This window comes from Protopterus annectens, chromosome 7.part1 (genome assembly GCF_019279795.1).
Source record: "Protopterus annectens isolate FY-2018-M chromosome 7.part1, PAN1.0, whole genome shotgun sequence".
In the NCBI taxonomy this organism is placed as follows: Eukaryota; Metazoa; Chordata; order Ceratodontiformes; family Protopteridae; genus Protopterus; species Protopterus annectens.
In genome coordinates this window covers 141,322,526-141,339,980 of record NC_056740.1, presented here as the reverse complement: position 1 = coordinate 141,339,980, position 17,455 = coordinate 141,322,526, and the positions used below count along the sequence as shown (strand labels likewise).

The following is a 17,455-nucleotide window of genomic DNA, read 5'->3' as shown; positions in this document are numbered from 1 at the left end:
TTGGTTTTCTTTGTTTCTGGGTTTATTACTGGGAAGGTGATGTGTTCCTATTAATCAGATTAACAAAGCCTGACTGAAATATTAATGGAGGCCACTCATGCACTTGGTGCCCCCAAGGTAGGAGGCCGCTCATCAGCTCTCACCTACTGGGTGTTCTATCAAATTACTGAGGACCACAACAGCAATTCTCAACACTGTAAATTTCCAAAGCTTACGGTTACAAAATTAAAGCATTTCTATAAAGAATGGTGTGCACCACATACATCCTTGCTAGCTATATACTACTGTAAGGTAAACTTACCTCAGAGTAGGAAGAAATATTCTCAGATACTGCAGTTCTGATTAAATCATATATCCCCACACCCCTGCTAATTACATAAGCGTGTGTGTGTGTGTGTGTGTGTGTGTGTGTGTGTGTGCCCAAGGTCACAAGGTCTCTGTACCTCACGTTAGGTAGAACTCTGCAACACTTCATCGTGAACACAATACTCATTCCCTCATATTCACTATTATTACTTCAACATTCCAAGCACTGCAACCCAGTTAACAACTAGATTAAAAACTGCAGTCCATGGAATTCTACAGGCACTACAGACAATTACTAGGTGGGGGGTAGCAGATCTAAAATAGTATTCTTCCCTGTCTCACCCAAAATGAGGGACTTTAATAAACCCTTTTTAATATCAGATACAACTGTACACATCAAATATATGTTTTAGTGATTATCTGATAAGCTTAGATATCTTTAATAAATTGTGTTATCTTTTTTTTTTAATTAAAGCTGCAATATGTCTAACAAGTTGTGTGATTATACAACAAGGATTTCTTTCACACTTTCACAAGGAAGACTCTGACATTCTAATCAACTCTTTGTGGTAGCAGCTGGAAGCTTAACTATAGTGTTGATATTCAAGTAAACAAAAATGGAAGTCATGTGCAGAAGAAGCTCAAAAACAGTCAGGGTGCCTTAGCCTAAGGTCCAAAAATAAAATTCTATGGCAACTTCCTTTCAGCTTTCTGTTATGCAATGCAGCCTAGCCAAAACTCAGGACTATGACTCTCAATGGAAAAGGATAGGATTCCCTGCTTTATTCTAGCACAACAGGATTGGTGATAAGCCAGAAAGATGACCACTTGAGGGAAAAAAATCAAGGAAATAAAGAGAAATCACATAATATTGTTACAGTACCTGTAAGTCTTCCTTTTCCTCTCTTTTATTGAAAGGACTCCTGTAGGGTTCCAGTGTCTCTTGCCACCATGCAGGGTCCACACGCAATTTTCTAGTGACTGTCATCCAGGCTGCATCATACCTTTGTGTAATGTCCCTAACAAAGCCTTCATTATCAATACCAATAATGTAGAAAATGGGCTTTGTTGCATACTTGTAGCACAGCTGAGGCTGACTGACAGAGCCATGCACACAATCAATGCATACCCATTTCTCTTCACGTTCAACATAAACTTCTAGCCAGTGGTCAACTCCTTTGGCAAACTCTGTTTGCCCTAGTACATTACCATCCTCATCTTCATCACTTGAGATAATTTTATTATTTTTGGATGACAGTTTCTTTACTTTGGGCAAGGTTTCTTTTGGCTCTTCTACTGCAGCATTACTACCCACAGAACTCTCACTAACTATTTTTCCTGAAATGCTGCTTTCGTTTTTGCCTTTTTTGAGTATCTTTTTCTTCTGAAGTCCAGTTTGTTGCTGCTTACTAGCAAATGCTTTTCCCATGTCATCAGAAAAACTGCTACCGTCAGCATCTGAAAGCTCAAAATCTGAATCACTGTTGTCATCATTTTCACTTTCTTCTTTATAGCAAACTTTGGAGGCCGTACTTCGCCTACGGTCATTTTTAGGTCCTAGACCCACTTCTTTACTCTCTGACTTCACTGCAATACTAGATGGCAGTTTTATTTTCTTGGCTGCAGTCCTAGGTTTGCTGTTATTTGTTGCACCTTTCTTCATAATAGAGGTCTGCTGCTTCTCTTCCTCCATTTCAGCATCTTCCTCACTGTCATCAGACAGACTTCTCTCCTCTTTTAAATTCTTCACAAGCTTTGAAGATGCAGTCCTCTTTGAACTGGATTGAGTTTTTCGAGAAGAACCCAAGCTTTTTCTAGAACAGCTACCAGGTGACTTTTTATCCTAAAAGAAAAGAAAGTAAACACAGTAAAGTGACTTGCATAACAAATAGAAATGAGTCAAATCTTGTGTTATATATGTGCAAAATGCAATACAAAGGTATTGTTAAAAAAAAAAAAAAAAGAAAAAAAAAAGAAGCACATTTCATTGAAACACAAAACACTGAAACTCATTTCACTGAAAATTTCACAAACACTATAATCGCTAGTAGCTTTTTTTGCAGGGGGCAAACATTTCCTGGACCCCCTCACCCCCCCAACTTAAATATACTAACTCCACAGTCGCACAAACGCGGAGAAAAGAGAATACTCCTGACTCAGTGGATCACTGCTGGCACACACACACAAACACATTTAGACATGGATGTACAACTTGACAGTGGGCACTAGCAAGAAACAAATAATGATTAACACTAATTCACATTACAATTTCTATGCTCCAAAACCAAATTAACAATCATTTTCAACAGGCCAACATAGTTTTCGGTAAAATGTGATTCAGTCATTTGTGGTTAAAAGCAAATGAACTTTCAATCAAATGTTCCACTATTTTTGTGTTTAGAAATATGGGCATATATAATTGTGTCTGCTGAACCTTACTATATTACATAAATCACTGAACTATGCTTCAATTTCTAAAAAAACAGCCTTAAATTACTCCTGAAGAAGAATATAAGCTGCAGGAAAAAAATACAAGATCTGAGTGCTTACCATAGAAGATCTTCAAAAATACCCACGGTGATGAGCAACAGCTAGAAACTTCCAGCTTTCACATCAGCCTGGGGCATGCTCATCTCTGGTGGCATTTGTATTGGTGTCACAATGCCAGAAAAGGAGGATAAGACAGACCCAGCTCTCTAGTTCCAGCATGAGCAAGCTGCGCCTGAAAGTTGCAAAGTAAACAATGATCTATATAAACGTGCAATACTAACAAGTCACGTGACACACAAGTTGGCTACAGGAACCTGTAAACAACAACCGAATGAAGGGAGGGTACCTACTACAGAAGGCCCCCCTTGAAGACAAACTCGTACTGTAAGTACTCATACATATATATATTTTTTCAAGGGACTTTCTGCAGTAGATAAAAGATAGGAAGACTCCCCAGCAGTACATAAACAATTTTCCATTAAGGAGGCTCTAGACTAAGGAAGCAAAGCTCAGAAAGCAGAATCCTGGAATACAAATATGCCAAAATAAACCCCAAAACAGGAAAAATACTGCAACACTGTTTGGTAAATGTATGCACTGATTACCAAAGGGCTAAGGCACAGATGTCTACAATGGATGGTGGAATGACCACTGATCACTTTGGCCAAAGGATAACTAACTGTTCAGCATATATTTTTCAGGAAACATGTGGTTTGTCAATGCACATCTAAGATATGAAGGGCCCTCTCTCACCTAGGTTCTACCCATGGAACAAACAATCATTCAAATAACTCAATAAATAAGTACGGCAGGGAGATGAATGTGCTCACTACACAAAGTACAGTTGTGTACACTTACCATAAATGTGAATTGTTCGAGTGTATTCACTGTTGAAGTCATCACACTTGGGTTATTTGCCTGCAGGTAGCCCTCAGTCGGCCTGACTACCAGAGTCTTAGTATTTCTGCGTCAGATGCTATCACTTCTTCCAAGACGTTAGGTCATCAGGGGTATAAAACAGGCAGCCGACGCCATTACAACAGTTTTTCTAGCCCCAAATGTCAGGAGCCCCCAAATAGGGAGCTGGTATATGGTGGGGAACACCACCAGTGAAAAGTAAATACCAATGCCATTAGAAATGGCCATGGAGAGGAGAGGTAGAAAGAGAGAAATTCAGGGGGCTGGAGGGAGGGAAACCAGGACTGCAACAGTGAATACACTTGAACATCTTCATTTATGGTAAGTGTACACAACTGTACTATGTTCTTCGTGTTTCACTGTTGCAGTCATCACACTTGGGTTGATTCCCAAAGCTGAGGAAGGGTGGAGGCAGTCAAAAAGTGTTAGGGCTGGCTAGTAGGCCTTGCAAGACTGCTGTAGCAAATCCAGCCCTGGATTTAGAAAATATAGGTAAGTGGCAATGTTTGGCGAAGGTGCGTATAGAACTCCAGGTTGCAGCTTCCAGAATGTCCCTGGTAGGGACTCCCCTGAGAAATGCTGTAGAGGTGGAAGTAGCCCTAGTGGAATGTGGTCTGATCCCCTGTGGGGTAGGTTTTCCATGGTGCTTGTAGCAGAAATGGATGCTGTCCATTTGGAAACGGTTTGTTTTGAAATGGCCTTACCCTCTGCCCCTGTAGCAAAGCTGACTTGCAGCTGGTAAGATTTTCTGAAAGGTTTAGTCCTGTCAAGGCAGAACCTGAGCTGTCTGTGCTCGTCCAAGGAGTGCAGGATCCTTTCCCCTTTATTCTGAGGATTAGCGAAGAAGGTTGGCAAATGGATGGATTGGTTTAGAGCCACACTGGACACCACCTTAGGCATAAAGGATGGGTTAGTCCTGAAGGAAACCCTGTCAGCATGGAAAATAATGAAGGGTTCCACAGCCATCAGTGCCTGTAACTCAGACACTCTTCTTGCTGAAGTTATGGCTAAAAGCAAGGATGTTTTCCAAGACAGTAATTTTACCTCTGCTGAGGCAGCAGGTTCAAAAGGTGGAAGCATGAGCTTTTCCAGTACAAAGTTAAGGTCCCAGGCAGGAGTGGGTGCTCTCCTAAGGGACCTTAAGTTGTTAGCCCCTCTCAGGAACTGTTTGATGAAAGGGTTAGAAAACAGAGGTGGCTCAGTATTATAATGAGCTGAGATGACAGAGGCATGAATCTTAATGGAGGAGAAGGATAGGCTTTTGTGGAGTAGCCCTGCTAAGTAATCCAGGATTAAAGGCAAGGATGGCGAAACTGATTCCAAGAACAATATCTTTTCCACTTTTCAGCATAGGATTGCCTAGTACTAGGCCATCTGGCTTCAAGAATGATGCCCAGCACCTGTTTGCTGAGGTTTGCTGGTGGGGTATTGAAAGGATAAGCCAGGCTGCAAGGTTTAGGGATTGCAATTGTGGATGAAAAATCTGTCCCTCCTGCTGTGACAGCAGGGTAGGAGTCTGGTGAAGGTGACAGGGTGGCACTGCTGTCAGGATGCGTAAGAGTGGGTACCAGTGTTGGCGTGACCAGTCTGGGGCAATAAGAATTGCCTTTGGCCTGTCCTGTTTTATCTTGAGTAGTACTCCTGAGAGAAGGGGCAGAGGGGGGAAGGCATAAATTGAGAGGTTTTCCCATTGAAAGGATAGGGCATTCACCTTCTAGGCCCCTGCTGAGAGGGTTCCTGGTGCAGTATTTGCTCAACTGGTGGTTCTCGGGGGAGGCAAAGAGGTCGCCCTCCGGTGTGCCCCACCTCTGGATTAGAAGGTTGAAGGTGTTGGGCTCCAATTTCCACTCGTGTGGGTCTAGAAGATTTCTGCTTGTGTCATCTGCCAATGAATTTTGTTTGCCTGGCAGGAATTGAGCTTGTAGATGCACTTGGTTGCTCAAGGCGGTGTTCCACAGGGCCATGACTAACCTGCAGAGTGGGTAATAATGGGTCCCCCCCTGCTTGTTTATGTACCACATAACTGTGGTGTTGTCTGTTTTTATAAGCAGTTGTCCTGGAAGGATTAGGTATTTAAAGGCTGTCAGAGCATTTTGTACAGCTAGAATCTCTTTTTGATTGATGTGCAGGAGAATCTGGCCTGGGCGGCTGTGGCCCTGAATGCATTTGCCTGCCATGTGAGCCCCCCATGCATAGTCTGATGTGTCTGTTGTCAGGGTTTGGGTGGCAGGGGTTGAGTGAAAAGCAGTCCCTTGTTGTGTTTGCATGCTTCTGCCCAACAAAGGAACTCTGCCCTTAGACAAGGTATGATAGGAATGACTGTTTCCAGGTCCTGAGAATGTTGGCACCAAAGACTTTTTAAGTACCATTGAAGTTTCCTCATATGCAGTCTTGCATATGGAAGCAGCAGAATACATGAGGCCATGAACCCTAGGGCTTGCAATATTTTTCTTACAGAAAGCTGGGTTCTGGTGGCCATTTGTTTGAAGTAGTTTGCCAGATAGACCTTTTTTTCTGAAGTGAGAAATGCCATCTGGGATGTTGTGTCCAAGCTTGCTCCCAGGAATACAATCTTTTGACTGGGTACCTGATGTGATTTCTTTTCGTTGATGATGTACCCCAATGAAATGAGAAGACTTTTTACAAATGCCAGGTGCTGAAGTAGCAATTCTGGACTGTCTGCCTGAATCAGGCAGTCGTCCAAGTATGGAAAAATATGGATATTTCTCTGCCTCCAGTATGCAATGGCTGGAGCCAGGCAATTTGTGAATACATAAGCCAAAGGGAAGTGCAGAGAACTGCATAGAGCCTGCCCTGAAACATAGATATTTCCTGCAGGACTCCCTTATGGGGATGTGCAGGTAAGCTTCTTTTAAGTCTAGAGTGACTAACCAGGCATCATTGGCTAGCATAGGGAGAAGCTGTTGCAGGGTAAGCATCTTGAATTTTGTGATCACCAGAAAGGTGTTGAGAATTGAAAGATCCAGGATTGGGAGCCAAGAGCTCTCTTTTCTGAGCACCAGGAAAAGTCTGGAGTAGAAACCCCTTTGTTCTACTGGAACAGGTTGAATAGCTTTGATATTGAGCAGGTAAAGAACTTGCTTTTGAGCCTCTGCCCACTGGTTTGGAGGAGGGTCTGGAAACCCATTTGGGGTTGGCAGTGAATGGAAGTAGAATTTGTACCCCTGGGATACAATGTTTAGGACCCATCGGTCCTGAGTAATGGACATCCACGTTTTTGCATGAAGGGCAAGTTTTCCTCCTAGGGGCACAAGTAATTGGCAGGGCTGGGAAGGATAACTGAAAAGTCATTGTGAACTTTTTCCATAAGGGGGTGGCGTACCACTCCCTGTTTTTGGAGTGGGGACACTCCATTGTTTAGATCTCTGCATACCCTGAGACTGTAGTCTGGGTGGCCTGTTTCCCCTGGGTCTGATCTGGGAAGGCCTGGAAGGGGCTGGAAAGGACCAGTTTTTAGAAGGCCAATGTCTACCGAATCTAGGTGGTTGCACTTGTAAGAATTCTTTGACAGTTTGCATAGATTTAGCTTTTTTCTCCATCTTTTTAAGAATTTCTTCTGCTTTGGTGCCAAACAGTCCTTATTTAAAGGAGTGTCCAGTAATTTGGATTTGACATGATCTGACAAGGTTTGTTCCTTCAGCGAAGCATGCCTTCTCAGTACAGACCCAGTGACTGCAGCTCTGCAAGATACTTCCAGGGCATCAAAGCCACACTGCAAAGTATGCTTACTAACTTGGTTTGCAGAATGCATTAGCTCTAGTAAATCTTTATTTTCTGCACAATCTGGAAATAATACCATTTTTTGTTGAGTTGCAGAGGTACATACCTTCTTAACTCCATCTGTCTAAAGCTCTGGAATCCCTGTCCGAAGGGGTAGGATTTTTGGCTGTAGTAGCCTTAATACCTTTAGGTCCCAGGGAAATGGTCTCTGGAGCTGCAGTAGGATTCTTGAAGAGAAATTTGTGGGAATTAGAAACTCTGTAATACCTGTCAGATTTCCTAGGGGCTGGGGGTAATGTATCTGGAGTAAGACTGGATTCCATTAAAACATCATCTACAACATCCAGGACAGGGGGTATAGCTAGCGGCCTGTGCTGAGGCAAGTCTAAAAATTCTCTGAGTCTCTTTTTGGACTGAGGGTAGTCCTGGCATTCCCAGTGGAAATGCTCTCTTAAAGTATGCAAGGTTTCACCAAAAGAAAAAATCCTCTGGAGAGGAGGCAGAGGGAATGGATTCCTCTGCATCAGAATCCTCACAGGCTGATAAGGGCATGTCCCTATAATCAGAAGGATCAGAGTCATCTGACTTCTTTTCTGTAGAATCAGAAGGAACCTCAATTCTTTGTCTCTTAGCAGGGGAAGGCTGGCTTCCCTTAATTAGGGTAATAAGGTCTTCAGCCATTCTAAGCATTTGTTTTTGTGGCATGGGAGCTTGAGCATGCCCTTTAGGCGATGGTTTTCTAGGTGTAGTACGTACTCTGGACCTAAGAAACTCGGTCGCTTTGGCTAAAAATGAAGTTGTTGGTTTGATTCGAACATCGGTAGGATGGAATACATCCTCAAAAGCCGGTGCCTGCACAGTGGCTCCAGACCCATCCAAGGTAGAGACATCCACAGGTTCCATAGACAAAGAAGCATCTCGTGGCATACTGGACTCTGAATGGGTCTCAGCAGAGGCCTGTGAATCCATAGAACAGACATGAGGGACTGCAAAGGCACCTCACTGAGTACTGGCGGACTGGCGACTAGCTTAACGGAAAAGTCGTCGGCAGTTTTGGACCAATGAGGTCTGTCTCTGTTTTTATCCTTACGTTTTTTCGGAAGATCGGTAGTCGAATGGCTTATCGAAGCCATTTCGGATTATGGAGAACAAAAGCGAAAGAATTTGGCGACAATGATAGCTTGACGACAACTGGTTCGGGCGTTAAGGCACAAAACCGACAGCGAGGGACATCGTGGTCTGGGCCTAAACAGGTGACGCAGTAAGACTGAAAATCTCTGTGAGGTATTTGCTTTCCACAGGCAAGACAATTGTTAACTTTTTCTGAAATCGGTTAGAGCAAGAAAAAAGGATCCCCAACGGGGTACTTAGCTTCAGAAGACTTCAGGATTATAACTCGAAAAACAAAAATTTCAGGTAGCAGCAACCGGCACTTGCAAATTGCTACTGCTTGGGGCTCCTCCACAGTAAGAAAGACTGATGTAATGGTGTCAGCTGCCTGTTTTATACCGCTGATGACCTGACGTCATGGAAGAAGTGACAGCATCTGACGCAGAAATTCCAAGACTCTGGTATTCGGGCTGACTGAGGGCTACCTGCAGGCAAATAACCCAAGTGTGATGACTGCAACAGTGAAACACAAAGAAAGTACAGTTGTGTACCCTTACCATAAATGTAGATATTCGAGTGTATTTCCTTGAGACGGTCTCTAAGAACAATATCTTTTCCACTTTTCTGAATAGGATTTCCTAGTACTAGGCCTTCTGGCCTCAAGGACGATGTACAGCACCTGTTTGCTGAGGGTTGCTGGTGGTGCATTCAGGGGATAAGCCAGGCTGCAAGGTTCAGGGTTTGCAGCTGTGGGTGCACAATCTGTCCCTCCTGCTGGGACAGCAGGGAGAGGGTCTGAGGTAGGTGCCAGAGTGGCACTGCTGTCAGACTGCATAGGAGTGGGTACCAGTGCTGGCATGGCCAGTCTGGGGCAATAAGGATTGTCCTTGGTCTGTCCTGTTTGATCTTGAGTAGTACTTTTGAGAGGAGGGGCAGAGGGGGAAAGGCATAAATTGAGAGGTTTTCCCATGTAAAGGCTAGGGCATCCACTTTCCACGCTTGGCTGTGGGGATTTCTGGTGCAAAGCTTGCTCAATTGATGGTTTTGGGGGGAGGCAAAGAGGTCAGCCTCTGGTGTCCCCCACCTGTGGATTAGAAGATTGAATGAGTTGGGTTCCATTTTCCACTCGTGTGGGTCCAGTAGATTTCTGCTTAAGTCTGCCAGTGAATTTTGTTTGCCTGGCAGGAACTGAGCTTACAGGTGCACTTGGTTGCTCAAGGTTGTTTTCCACAGGGCCATGGCTAACCTGCAGAGAGGGTAGGAATGAATTCCCCCCCCCCCTGCTTGTTTATGTACCACATAAATGTAGTGTTGTCTGTCTTTATCAGGAGTTGTTCTGGAAGGATAAGGTATTTGAATGCTGTCACAGCATTCTGTACAGCTAACATTTCTTTTTGATTGATATGCAGGGGAATTTGTCCTGGGCTCCATTTGCCTTGAATGCATTTGCCTGCCATGTGAGCCCCCCATGCATAGTCTGATGCATTTGTTGTCAGGGTTTGAGCGGCAAGGGGTTGAGTGAAAGGAAGTCCCTTGTTATGGTTGCATGCCTCTGCCCACCAAAGGAACTCTGCCCTTAGACAAGGAATGATAGAAATCAAGTGTTTCCAGGTCCTGAGAATGTTGAGACCAGAGACTTTTTAAGTACCAATGAAGTTTCCTCATATGCAGTCTTGCTTATGGAATTAGTAGAAGGCATGAGGCCATGAACCCTAGGGCTTGCAGTATTTTTCTTGCAGATAGCTGGGTTTTGGTGGCCATTAGTTTGAAGTAGCTTGTCAAATAAACCGTTTTTTCTGGAGTGAGGAATGCCATCTGGGAAGTTGTGTTCAAGCTTGCTCCCAGGAATACAATCTTTTGGCTGGGCACCAGCTGTGATTTTTTTCTCGTTGATGGTGTACCCCAGAGAAGTTAGAAGTCTCTTTATAAATGCCAGGTGCTGAAGCAGCAATTCCGGAGTGTCCGCATGAATCAGGCAGTCGTCCAAGTATGGGCAAATATGAATATTTCTCTGTCTGCAGTATGCAATGGCTGGAGCCAGGCACTTTGTGAATACCCTGGGTGCAGTAGATAAGCCAAAGGGAAGTGCAGAGAACTGATAGTGCATAGAGTCTGTCCTGAAACTATTTCCTACAAGATTCCCTTATGGGGATGTGCAGGTAAGCTTCTTTTAAATCTAGGGTGACTAGCCAGGTGTCCTTGGCTAGCATAGGAAGAAGCTGTTGCAGTGTAAGCATTTTGAATTTTGGGACCACCAGGAAGATGTTGAGCATTGACAGATCCAAGATAGGGTGCCAAGAGCCCTCTTTTCTGAGGACCAGGAATAGTCTGGAGTAGAAACCTTGTCTCCTTTGCTCTATTGGAACAGGTTGAATAGCCCTGATACTGAGAAGAGAAAGTACTTGCTTTTGAGTCTCTGCCCACTGGTTTGGAGGAAGGTCTGGCAACCCTGTTTGGGGTTGGCAGTGAGTGGAAGTAGAATCTGTATCCCTGGGATACAATGTTTAGGACCCATCGGTCCTGGGTAATGGACATCCAGTTTTTTGCATGCAGGGAGAGTTTTCCTCCTAGGGGTGCAAGTACTTGGGCATGGCTGGGAAGGATGATAGACAAGTCATTGTGAACTTTTTCTATTGGGGGTGGCTTACTACTCCCTGTTTTTGAGGTGGGAGCACTCCACTGTTTAGATCTCTGCATACCCTGAGACTGTAGTCTTGGTGGTCTGCAGCCCCTGCGTTTGGACTGAGAAGGCCTGGGAGGGACTGGAAAGGACCAGTTTTTAGAAGGCCAATGCCTACTGAATCTAGGTGGCTGCACCTGTAAGAAATATTTAACATTTTGCATAGATGTACCTTTTTCCTCCATCCTTTTAAGAATGTCTTCTGCTTTTGTGCCAAACAAACATTCCTGGTTTAATGGAGCATCTAGTAATTTTGCTTTGACATGGTCTGGCAAGATTTGTTCCTTCAGCCAAGCATGCCTTTTCAGTACAGACCCAGTGACAGCAGCCCTGCAAGATGCTTCTAAGGCATCAAAACCACACTGCAAAGTATGTTTACTAACTTGGTTTGCAGAATACATTAACTGTTGTAAATCTTTATTTTCTGTACAATCTGGAAGCAACAACATTTTTTGTTTAATTAGTTCCATAATATGCTGCTGGTACTTCAACATGTGAAACTGGCAAATCAAAGCCCTGATAGCAAGAGTTGCAGAGGTATATATCTTTTTACTCTATCTGTCTAAAGCTCTAGAATACCTGTCCAAAGGGGTAAGGTTTTTGGCTGTAGTAGCCTTAACACCTTTAGGTCCCTGGGAAATGGTCTCTGGATCCGCAGTGGGATTCTTAAAGAGAAATTTGTGAGAGTCAGGTACTCTGTAGTACCTGTCAGGTTTTCTAGGAGGTGGTGGTAAAGTATCAGGAGTAAGACTGGATTCCATGAAGACATCTTCTACAATATCCAGGACACGGGGTATAGTTAGAGTCTCTTTTTGGACTGAGGGTAGTCCTGGCATTCCCAGCGGAAATGCTCTCTTAAGGTATGCAAGGTTTCACCAAAAGAAAAGTCCTCTGGAGGGGAGGCAGAGGGAATGGAATCATCTGATTCTGAATCCTCATAGGTAAATAAGGATATGTCCTGGTAATCAGAGGGATCAGAGTCATCGGACTCATGGTCTGTAGAATCAGAAAGAAAATCAATTCTTTGTCTTTTAGAGGGGGAAGGCTGGCTTCCCCTAATTAAAGTTATAAGGTCTTCAGCCATTCTAACCATTTGTTTCTGTGGCATGGGAGCTTGAGCATGCGCTTTGATCATCGGTTTTCTAGGCGTAGTGCGAGCTCTGGGCCTGAGAAACTCGATAGTTTTAGTCAAAAACGAAGTTGTCGGTTTAATATGAACATCGGAAGTTTGGAATACACCCTCAGAAGCTGGTGCCTGCACAGTGGCTCCGGACCCATCCAAGGTAGAGACATCTGCAGGTTCCATAGTCGAAGAAGCATCTTGCAGCATACTGGACTCTGAATGGATCTCAGCAGAGGCCTGCGAATCTGTAGAACCGGGTATCAGGGGCTGTGAAAGCACCTCTCTGAGTACCGGCAGACTGGCGACTAGCTTAACGGAAGCATCATCGGCAGTTTTGGACCTATGCAGTCTGTCTCTGTCTTTATCCTTATGTTTTTTCAGAAGATTGGTAGTCAGATGGCTTATCGAAGACATTTTGAAATACGGAGAATGAGAGCAAAATAATTTAGTGACAAAGATAGCCCGATGATAAACAGTTTGGGCGTTAAACAAGGCACAAAACTGACAGTGAGTAATGTCGCGGTCTGGGCCTAAACAGGTGACGCAGTAAGAATGAAAATCTCTGTGAGGTACTTGCTTTCCACAGGCAAGACAATTGTTAACCTTTTCTGACATCAGTTAGAGCAAGAAAAAAGGATCCCCAATGGGGTACTTAGCTTAAGAAGACTTCAGGTTTGAAACTCGAAAAACAGAAATTTCAGGTACATACATACAAATGTTTCAAGCACAGGCATTAAAGCCCTTCTAGCTTGCCAATAAGCCAAAACACTTGTTCCCATAATAAATGTCCAGGCTGTTCTTAAAAATATCTAAACTAGTACTTGCTTTAATGTAATTTGGTAGTCTGTTCCAAGCATCAACTACTCTGTCAGAGAACCAATTAGTACACTTCTCATTCCTATAGAATCTTCTACATAGGTTATCTGACGATTCTCTAGTACTTTTTGATAACCCCAAACATTCCCAGAGGTAGTTGTCCCTAAATGCCCTATATACTTGAATAAGATCTCCTCTTTTAGTCTTTCATAATAACTTAGATTTTCACATCCATGGATGCCCTTAGTATATTTCCGCTGTAGTCTTTCCAGTTTATTCATGCTTGTTTTCCTATAGGGTTTCCACATTGTTATTCCATACTCAAGTTTGGGTCTAATGTAACTAATAAACAATTACTTCATTATGTTTGATTTCCTAGACTTTATAAATCTTTTTATACAACCTGTAGTTCTATAACTATCATTGGTTGATATGATTAGAAAAACTCATAGCTGAATCTACCCGTATACCCAGGTCCTTAAATGAGTCTACAGTTTCAATCACTGTGTGCTGTATTAAATATTCACCTTTCAGTTTACGTCTTCCAAATCTGATATGCTTAATTTTTGATGTATTTATCAACATATTATTCTCCTGTGCCCAAATGGTCAATTTAGTCAAATTATTTTGCAGACATGCCTTATCTGTAACACTTGTAATCAGTTTACCCAATTTCAGGTCATCAGCATATAGACTGTAGAACACCTCAGATGAAAAAGTAAGGTCTGAAAGATGCAATCTAGGTAGTGGCCGACAGGCACTTGCGAACTGCTTCTGCTTCGGGTTCCCTCGCGGCAAGAAAAGCTGATGTAATGGCGTCGGCTGCATGTTTTATACCCCTGATGACCTGACATCATGGAGTAGGCGACAACATCTGACAGAAATCCCAAGACTCTGGCATTCAGGCCGACTGAGGGCTACCTACAAGCAGATAACCCAAGTGTGATGACTGCAAAAGTGAAACACGAAGAACATCATCAGTTCTGATGCTACTTTTGGGAGGAAACATTCAGTTAATTTTAAAGGTAATCTTTGTGAAAGGCCAAACGTGGTTCTCTGAAAATAAAGAACCTAAAATACTGAGATCCACCTGGCTAAGGTAGTGCTTATCAGAGATAACATCTACTAAGAGACAAAATGCAGTTCTGCTAAACAAGCCATTCATAAAGAAGGAAAGACAAGGCTGTCAAATTTTTTTATATTTATTTTTAATCTGTTAACCAGGTAAGTGAACTTGTCTTTCTTAGATCCTTTTCGGGCATAACTCAGGCTGCAGGGGCAAAGGACAACATAACATATATGGACTTCTTTTTTACTGTATCCATGGGACTAATGTTTTAGGTAGGTAGAATGAAACTGGAATAAACAAAGAAAACCCACAAAGACACTGTCAGAACATGAAAACTTCACAATTACAATAATCATAAACATTATATATTTTTGCAGCTACACCTCACTTTGTTTTTCACAGGCTGGACTTCTACCAGGCTTAAATGCTCAGTGACTTCTATTTAACATTGGTGTATTCATGCTTTTGTTAAAATGGGAAGCAGGCTAATCATATTACAACCATAACATCATGTTGTGTGTGCTCATAGTTAAACTTCTTAGTATTATACCTTCTCAATCCTGTTCTCGGTTCTTGCTAATAAATGCTCTCTAGTCATTGGCTCCCCTGTATTACTTATTAAAACTACAAGACTGCTGGATCTATTTTAGACAGCACAAAGAGGGCTGACATAGAAGCAAGCTTTCTAGAAGAATGGATTTGTGATGAGTACGCTAAGGAGTATTTATCTGAATCAGATTCCTCCTCTTCCTCCTTACTTGAAGGTTCATGCTGCCTCTTCTGAGGGGGTAGGGAATTGAAGGAGTAGAAAGGAATGAAGGGGATTTCAAAGAATAAATGGCTGTGTATAGGCCCCGTGAGAACTGAATCCATTACTTTTCTTGAGACATCTGAGTAGGAAAAACATGCTTGGTTTTCTGTTTCTTTTTCTTAGGGGTGACATCAGCCCTCATGAAGCATGGCAGGTAAGAACCCTGACAGATCATGATCAAAGTGCCAGGTACCTCTTCCCCAATAATATTTGAGGCATACCCTCTGATCCCTCAGAAATGATCACCCTCGGTTCCACCTTCTCAACCATATCAGTATGAACAGTCTCATCAGACGTGTGAGTCAGACACCATACCAACATTCAGCAGGGTTGAGATACTGGGAATCTCAGAGAGTAGGATGTACAGCGGAGTTCTATACCATCTCAATAGGTGTGTCTGAATCAGACTAAGCAGCAGAAAGTTTAGACCTAGTTTTCTTGAACTTCTTAGTTGCGAGTGGGACATCCTAGGCTTAGGGTTTCACCACGGTATGCATTGGTATGTATTCAAAGAAGAAAGCACAGTACGTAAAGTTTTAGGAGCAAACAATTGGCAGATGTGACGGTTATATTTATTTATTTATTGATATTTGTTAACCGGGTTAGTCCAGCTGGGCTTGTGGCCCATTTTCAGTGGAGACCCGAGAAGAAAAGCTCCAAGAAACATACAGTTTACAGAAAAATGACAATATATAGATTCATAGTATGATAAGAAATTGATTATACAATAATAATTGAAATTCAACAGCAAAATGCAACACTTCTAGGGTACTTACGTATTATCACAACCGCATTTCCACCTGGAAAAAAGGCTGTTTTCCAAGCCATACTTGTGCAGAAAAACAATGGGGTTGTCCTGCAAAATGTAACATTTCCATACAGAAGTCCAGCTTTGCCCTTTTAAAAGGGTGGATTACAGTTTGGGGCATCTGAAACACTGACAACATTATAGGTTTGTTTGGGGTTTACACAACTCAACTTTTAATGTCATGAATGCACTTCACTGTTTGAAAACGGATTTAACACATGGATGTATACTTGCACAATGTATTGTGAACTGTTTTGCTAACGGTCAAAAGTACGATGCAGTGCTATGTACGTAAAATGCGGATTTTTTTTTGTTTCCAGAAACGGCAGCAGACCAATTTTAGCAGCGGTCAAAGTTTTTGGAAATTCTACTTTTTTTCTGATGCAGCACTGCTGCAGTACATAAACAGTTTGCATTACATGCTTGCCCATGGCCACTTCTGTCACATAACGTTTTTCACAGAGATTGTGCAGCTGCAGTGATTTGGAAATACTTGTGGCCCTTACAATAATTCCAGACATGTCAGTACACTCGGGACCAGTTCCGTTCATTACAAGCAAAGTTTGTCCATTTCTGTTGAACACAGCTTCAAAAAAAACAGTAATGTGACCTAAAGATACAAGACTATCAGACATGCTGCCATTTCTTTCAGCAAACTTTTATACCACATCTTTCTACGTTTGTACTTTTCTTGGATAAACTTTATGGGACTACATTTTCCGGCAGGAGTACGGCTCGGAGAAAAGCCGTTTCTCATGCTGGAAATGTGGTTGAGATAATACGTAAGTACACACTTGTAGTTATATCTATCCTAATTTTACAGAGTAGAGATTTATTACATATTTACAGCAAGAGTTTGGTCCAACAGATTGAGTATAAAGTAGAGACATATCCCCTAATAAAGGGACTATATTGTTGAGATGGGGGCTACAGACACGGTTCCCAAGAGGAAGAGAGGAGTTAAGTTTGGGCTTGACAAGGTCAGATTTTGGTGTTAAGCAGATGAAGTTTGACTTTTTCTTTAAAGTGGATGGGTGAATGGTGGAACATATGTCTCTAGGAAGTTTGTTCCAAGTTTGGGCGATGGAGTGTTTATATAAGAGTTTGCCTACTGCTTTTTTTGGATCGGTAGGTGTGTAGTAGTTGCTGATTAGAGGTACGGAGAGTGCGAGAAGGTGTATAGATAGAGATGAAGAGAGCGGGGCAAGATAAAGGTTTGTAGAGAATGAAGTGTAGCATTTGAAGTTGTGATAGCAACAATACATTGGGGAATGAAAGGGCTAGGCAGTGATGTGTATTGTAAGTAGAGTTTGTGATGAACTGGCTATCTTATGGTAAGTTTTTTGGAGTTAGTTAAAGATTGTAGTTTGAATGCTGGACACAGTGGCAGAATAAAGAATGGATGGGAGGAGGAGAGCTTGTGCAAGGGAGAGTCTAGCATTTGGAGTTAGAAATGTTTTTGTTACAATACAGTAAACCAGTTTCAGTAATCGTATTCAGCCCCTAAACAGAATACTGGAAGTGTTATAAGGTATCTGCCTAAAAGACTCACATTTCCCTCTCTTAGCTGACAATGACAAAAC

At 42.6% G+C, this 17,455-nt stretch overlaps 1 protein-coding gene across 1 annotated transcript in view; it reads right to left on the bottom strand.

Moving 5' to 3' along the window:
- XPC (XPC complex subunit, DNA damage recognition and repair factor) overlaps nt 1–17,455 on the bottom strand; it is a 1,641,424-nt gene that overhangs the window by 809,130 nt on the left and 814,839 nt on the right. The window contains exon 9 of the mRNA XM_044078598.1: nt 1,190–2,149. Coding sequence (XP_043934533.1) covers nt 1,190–2,149 — 960 coding nt within the window. The remainder of the gene's footprint in view (nt 1–1,189; nt 2,150–17,455) is intronic.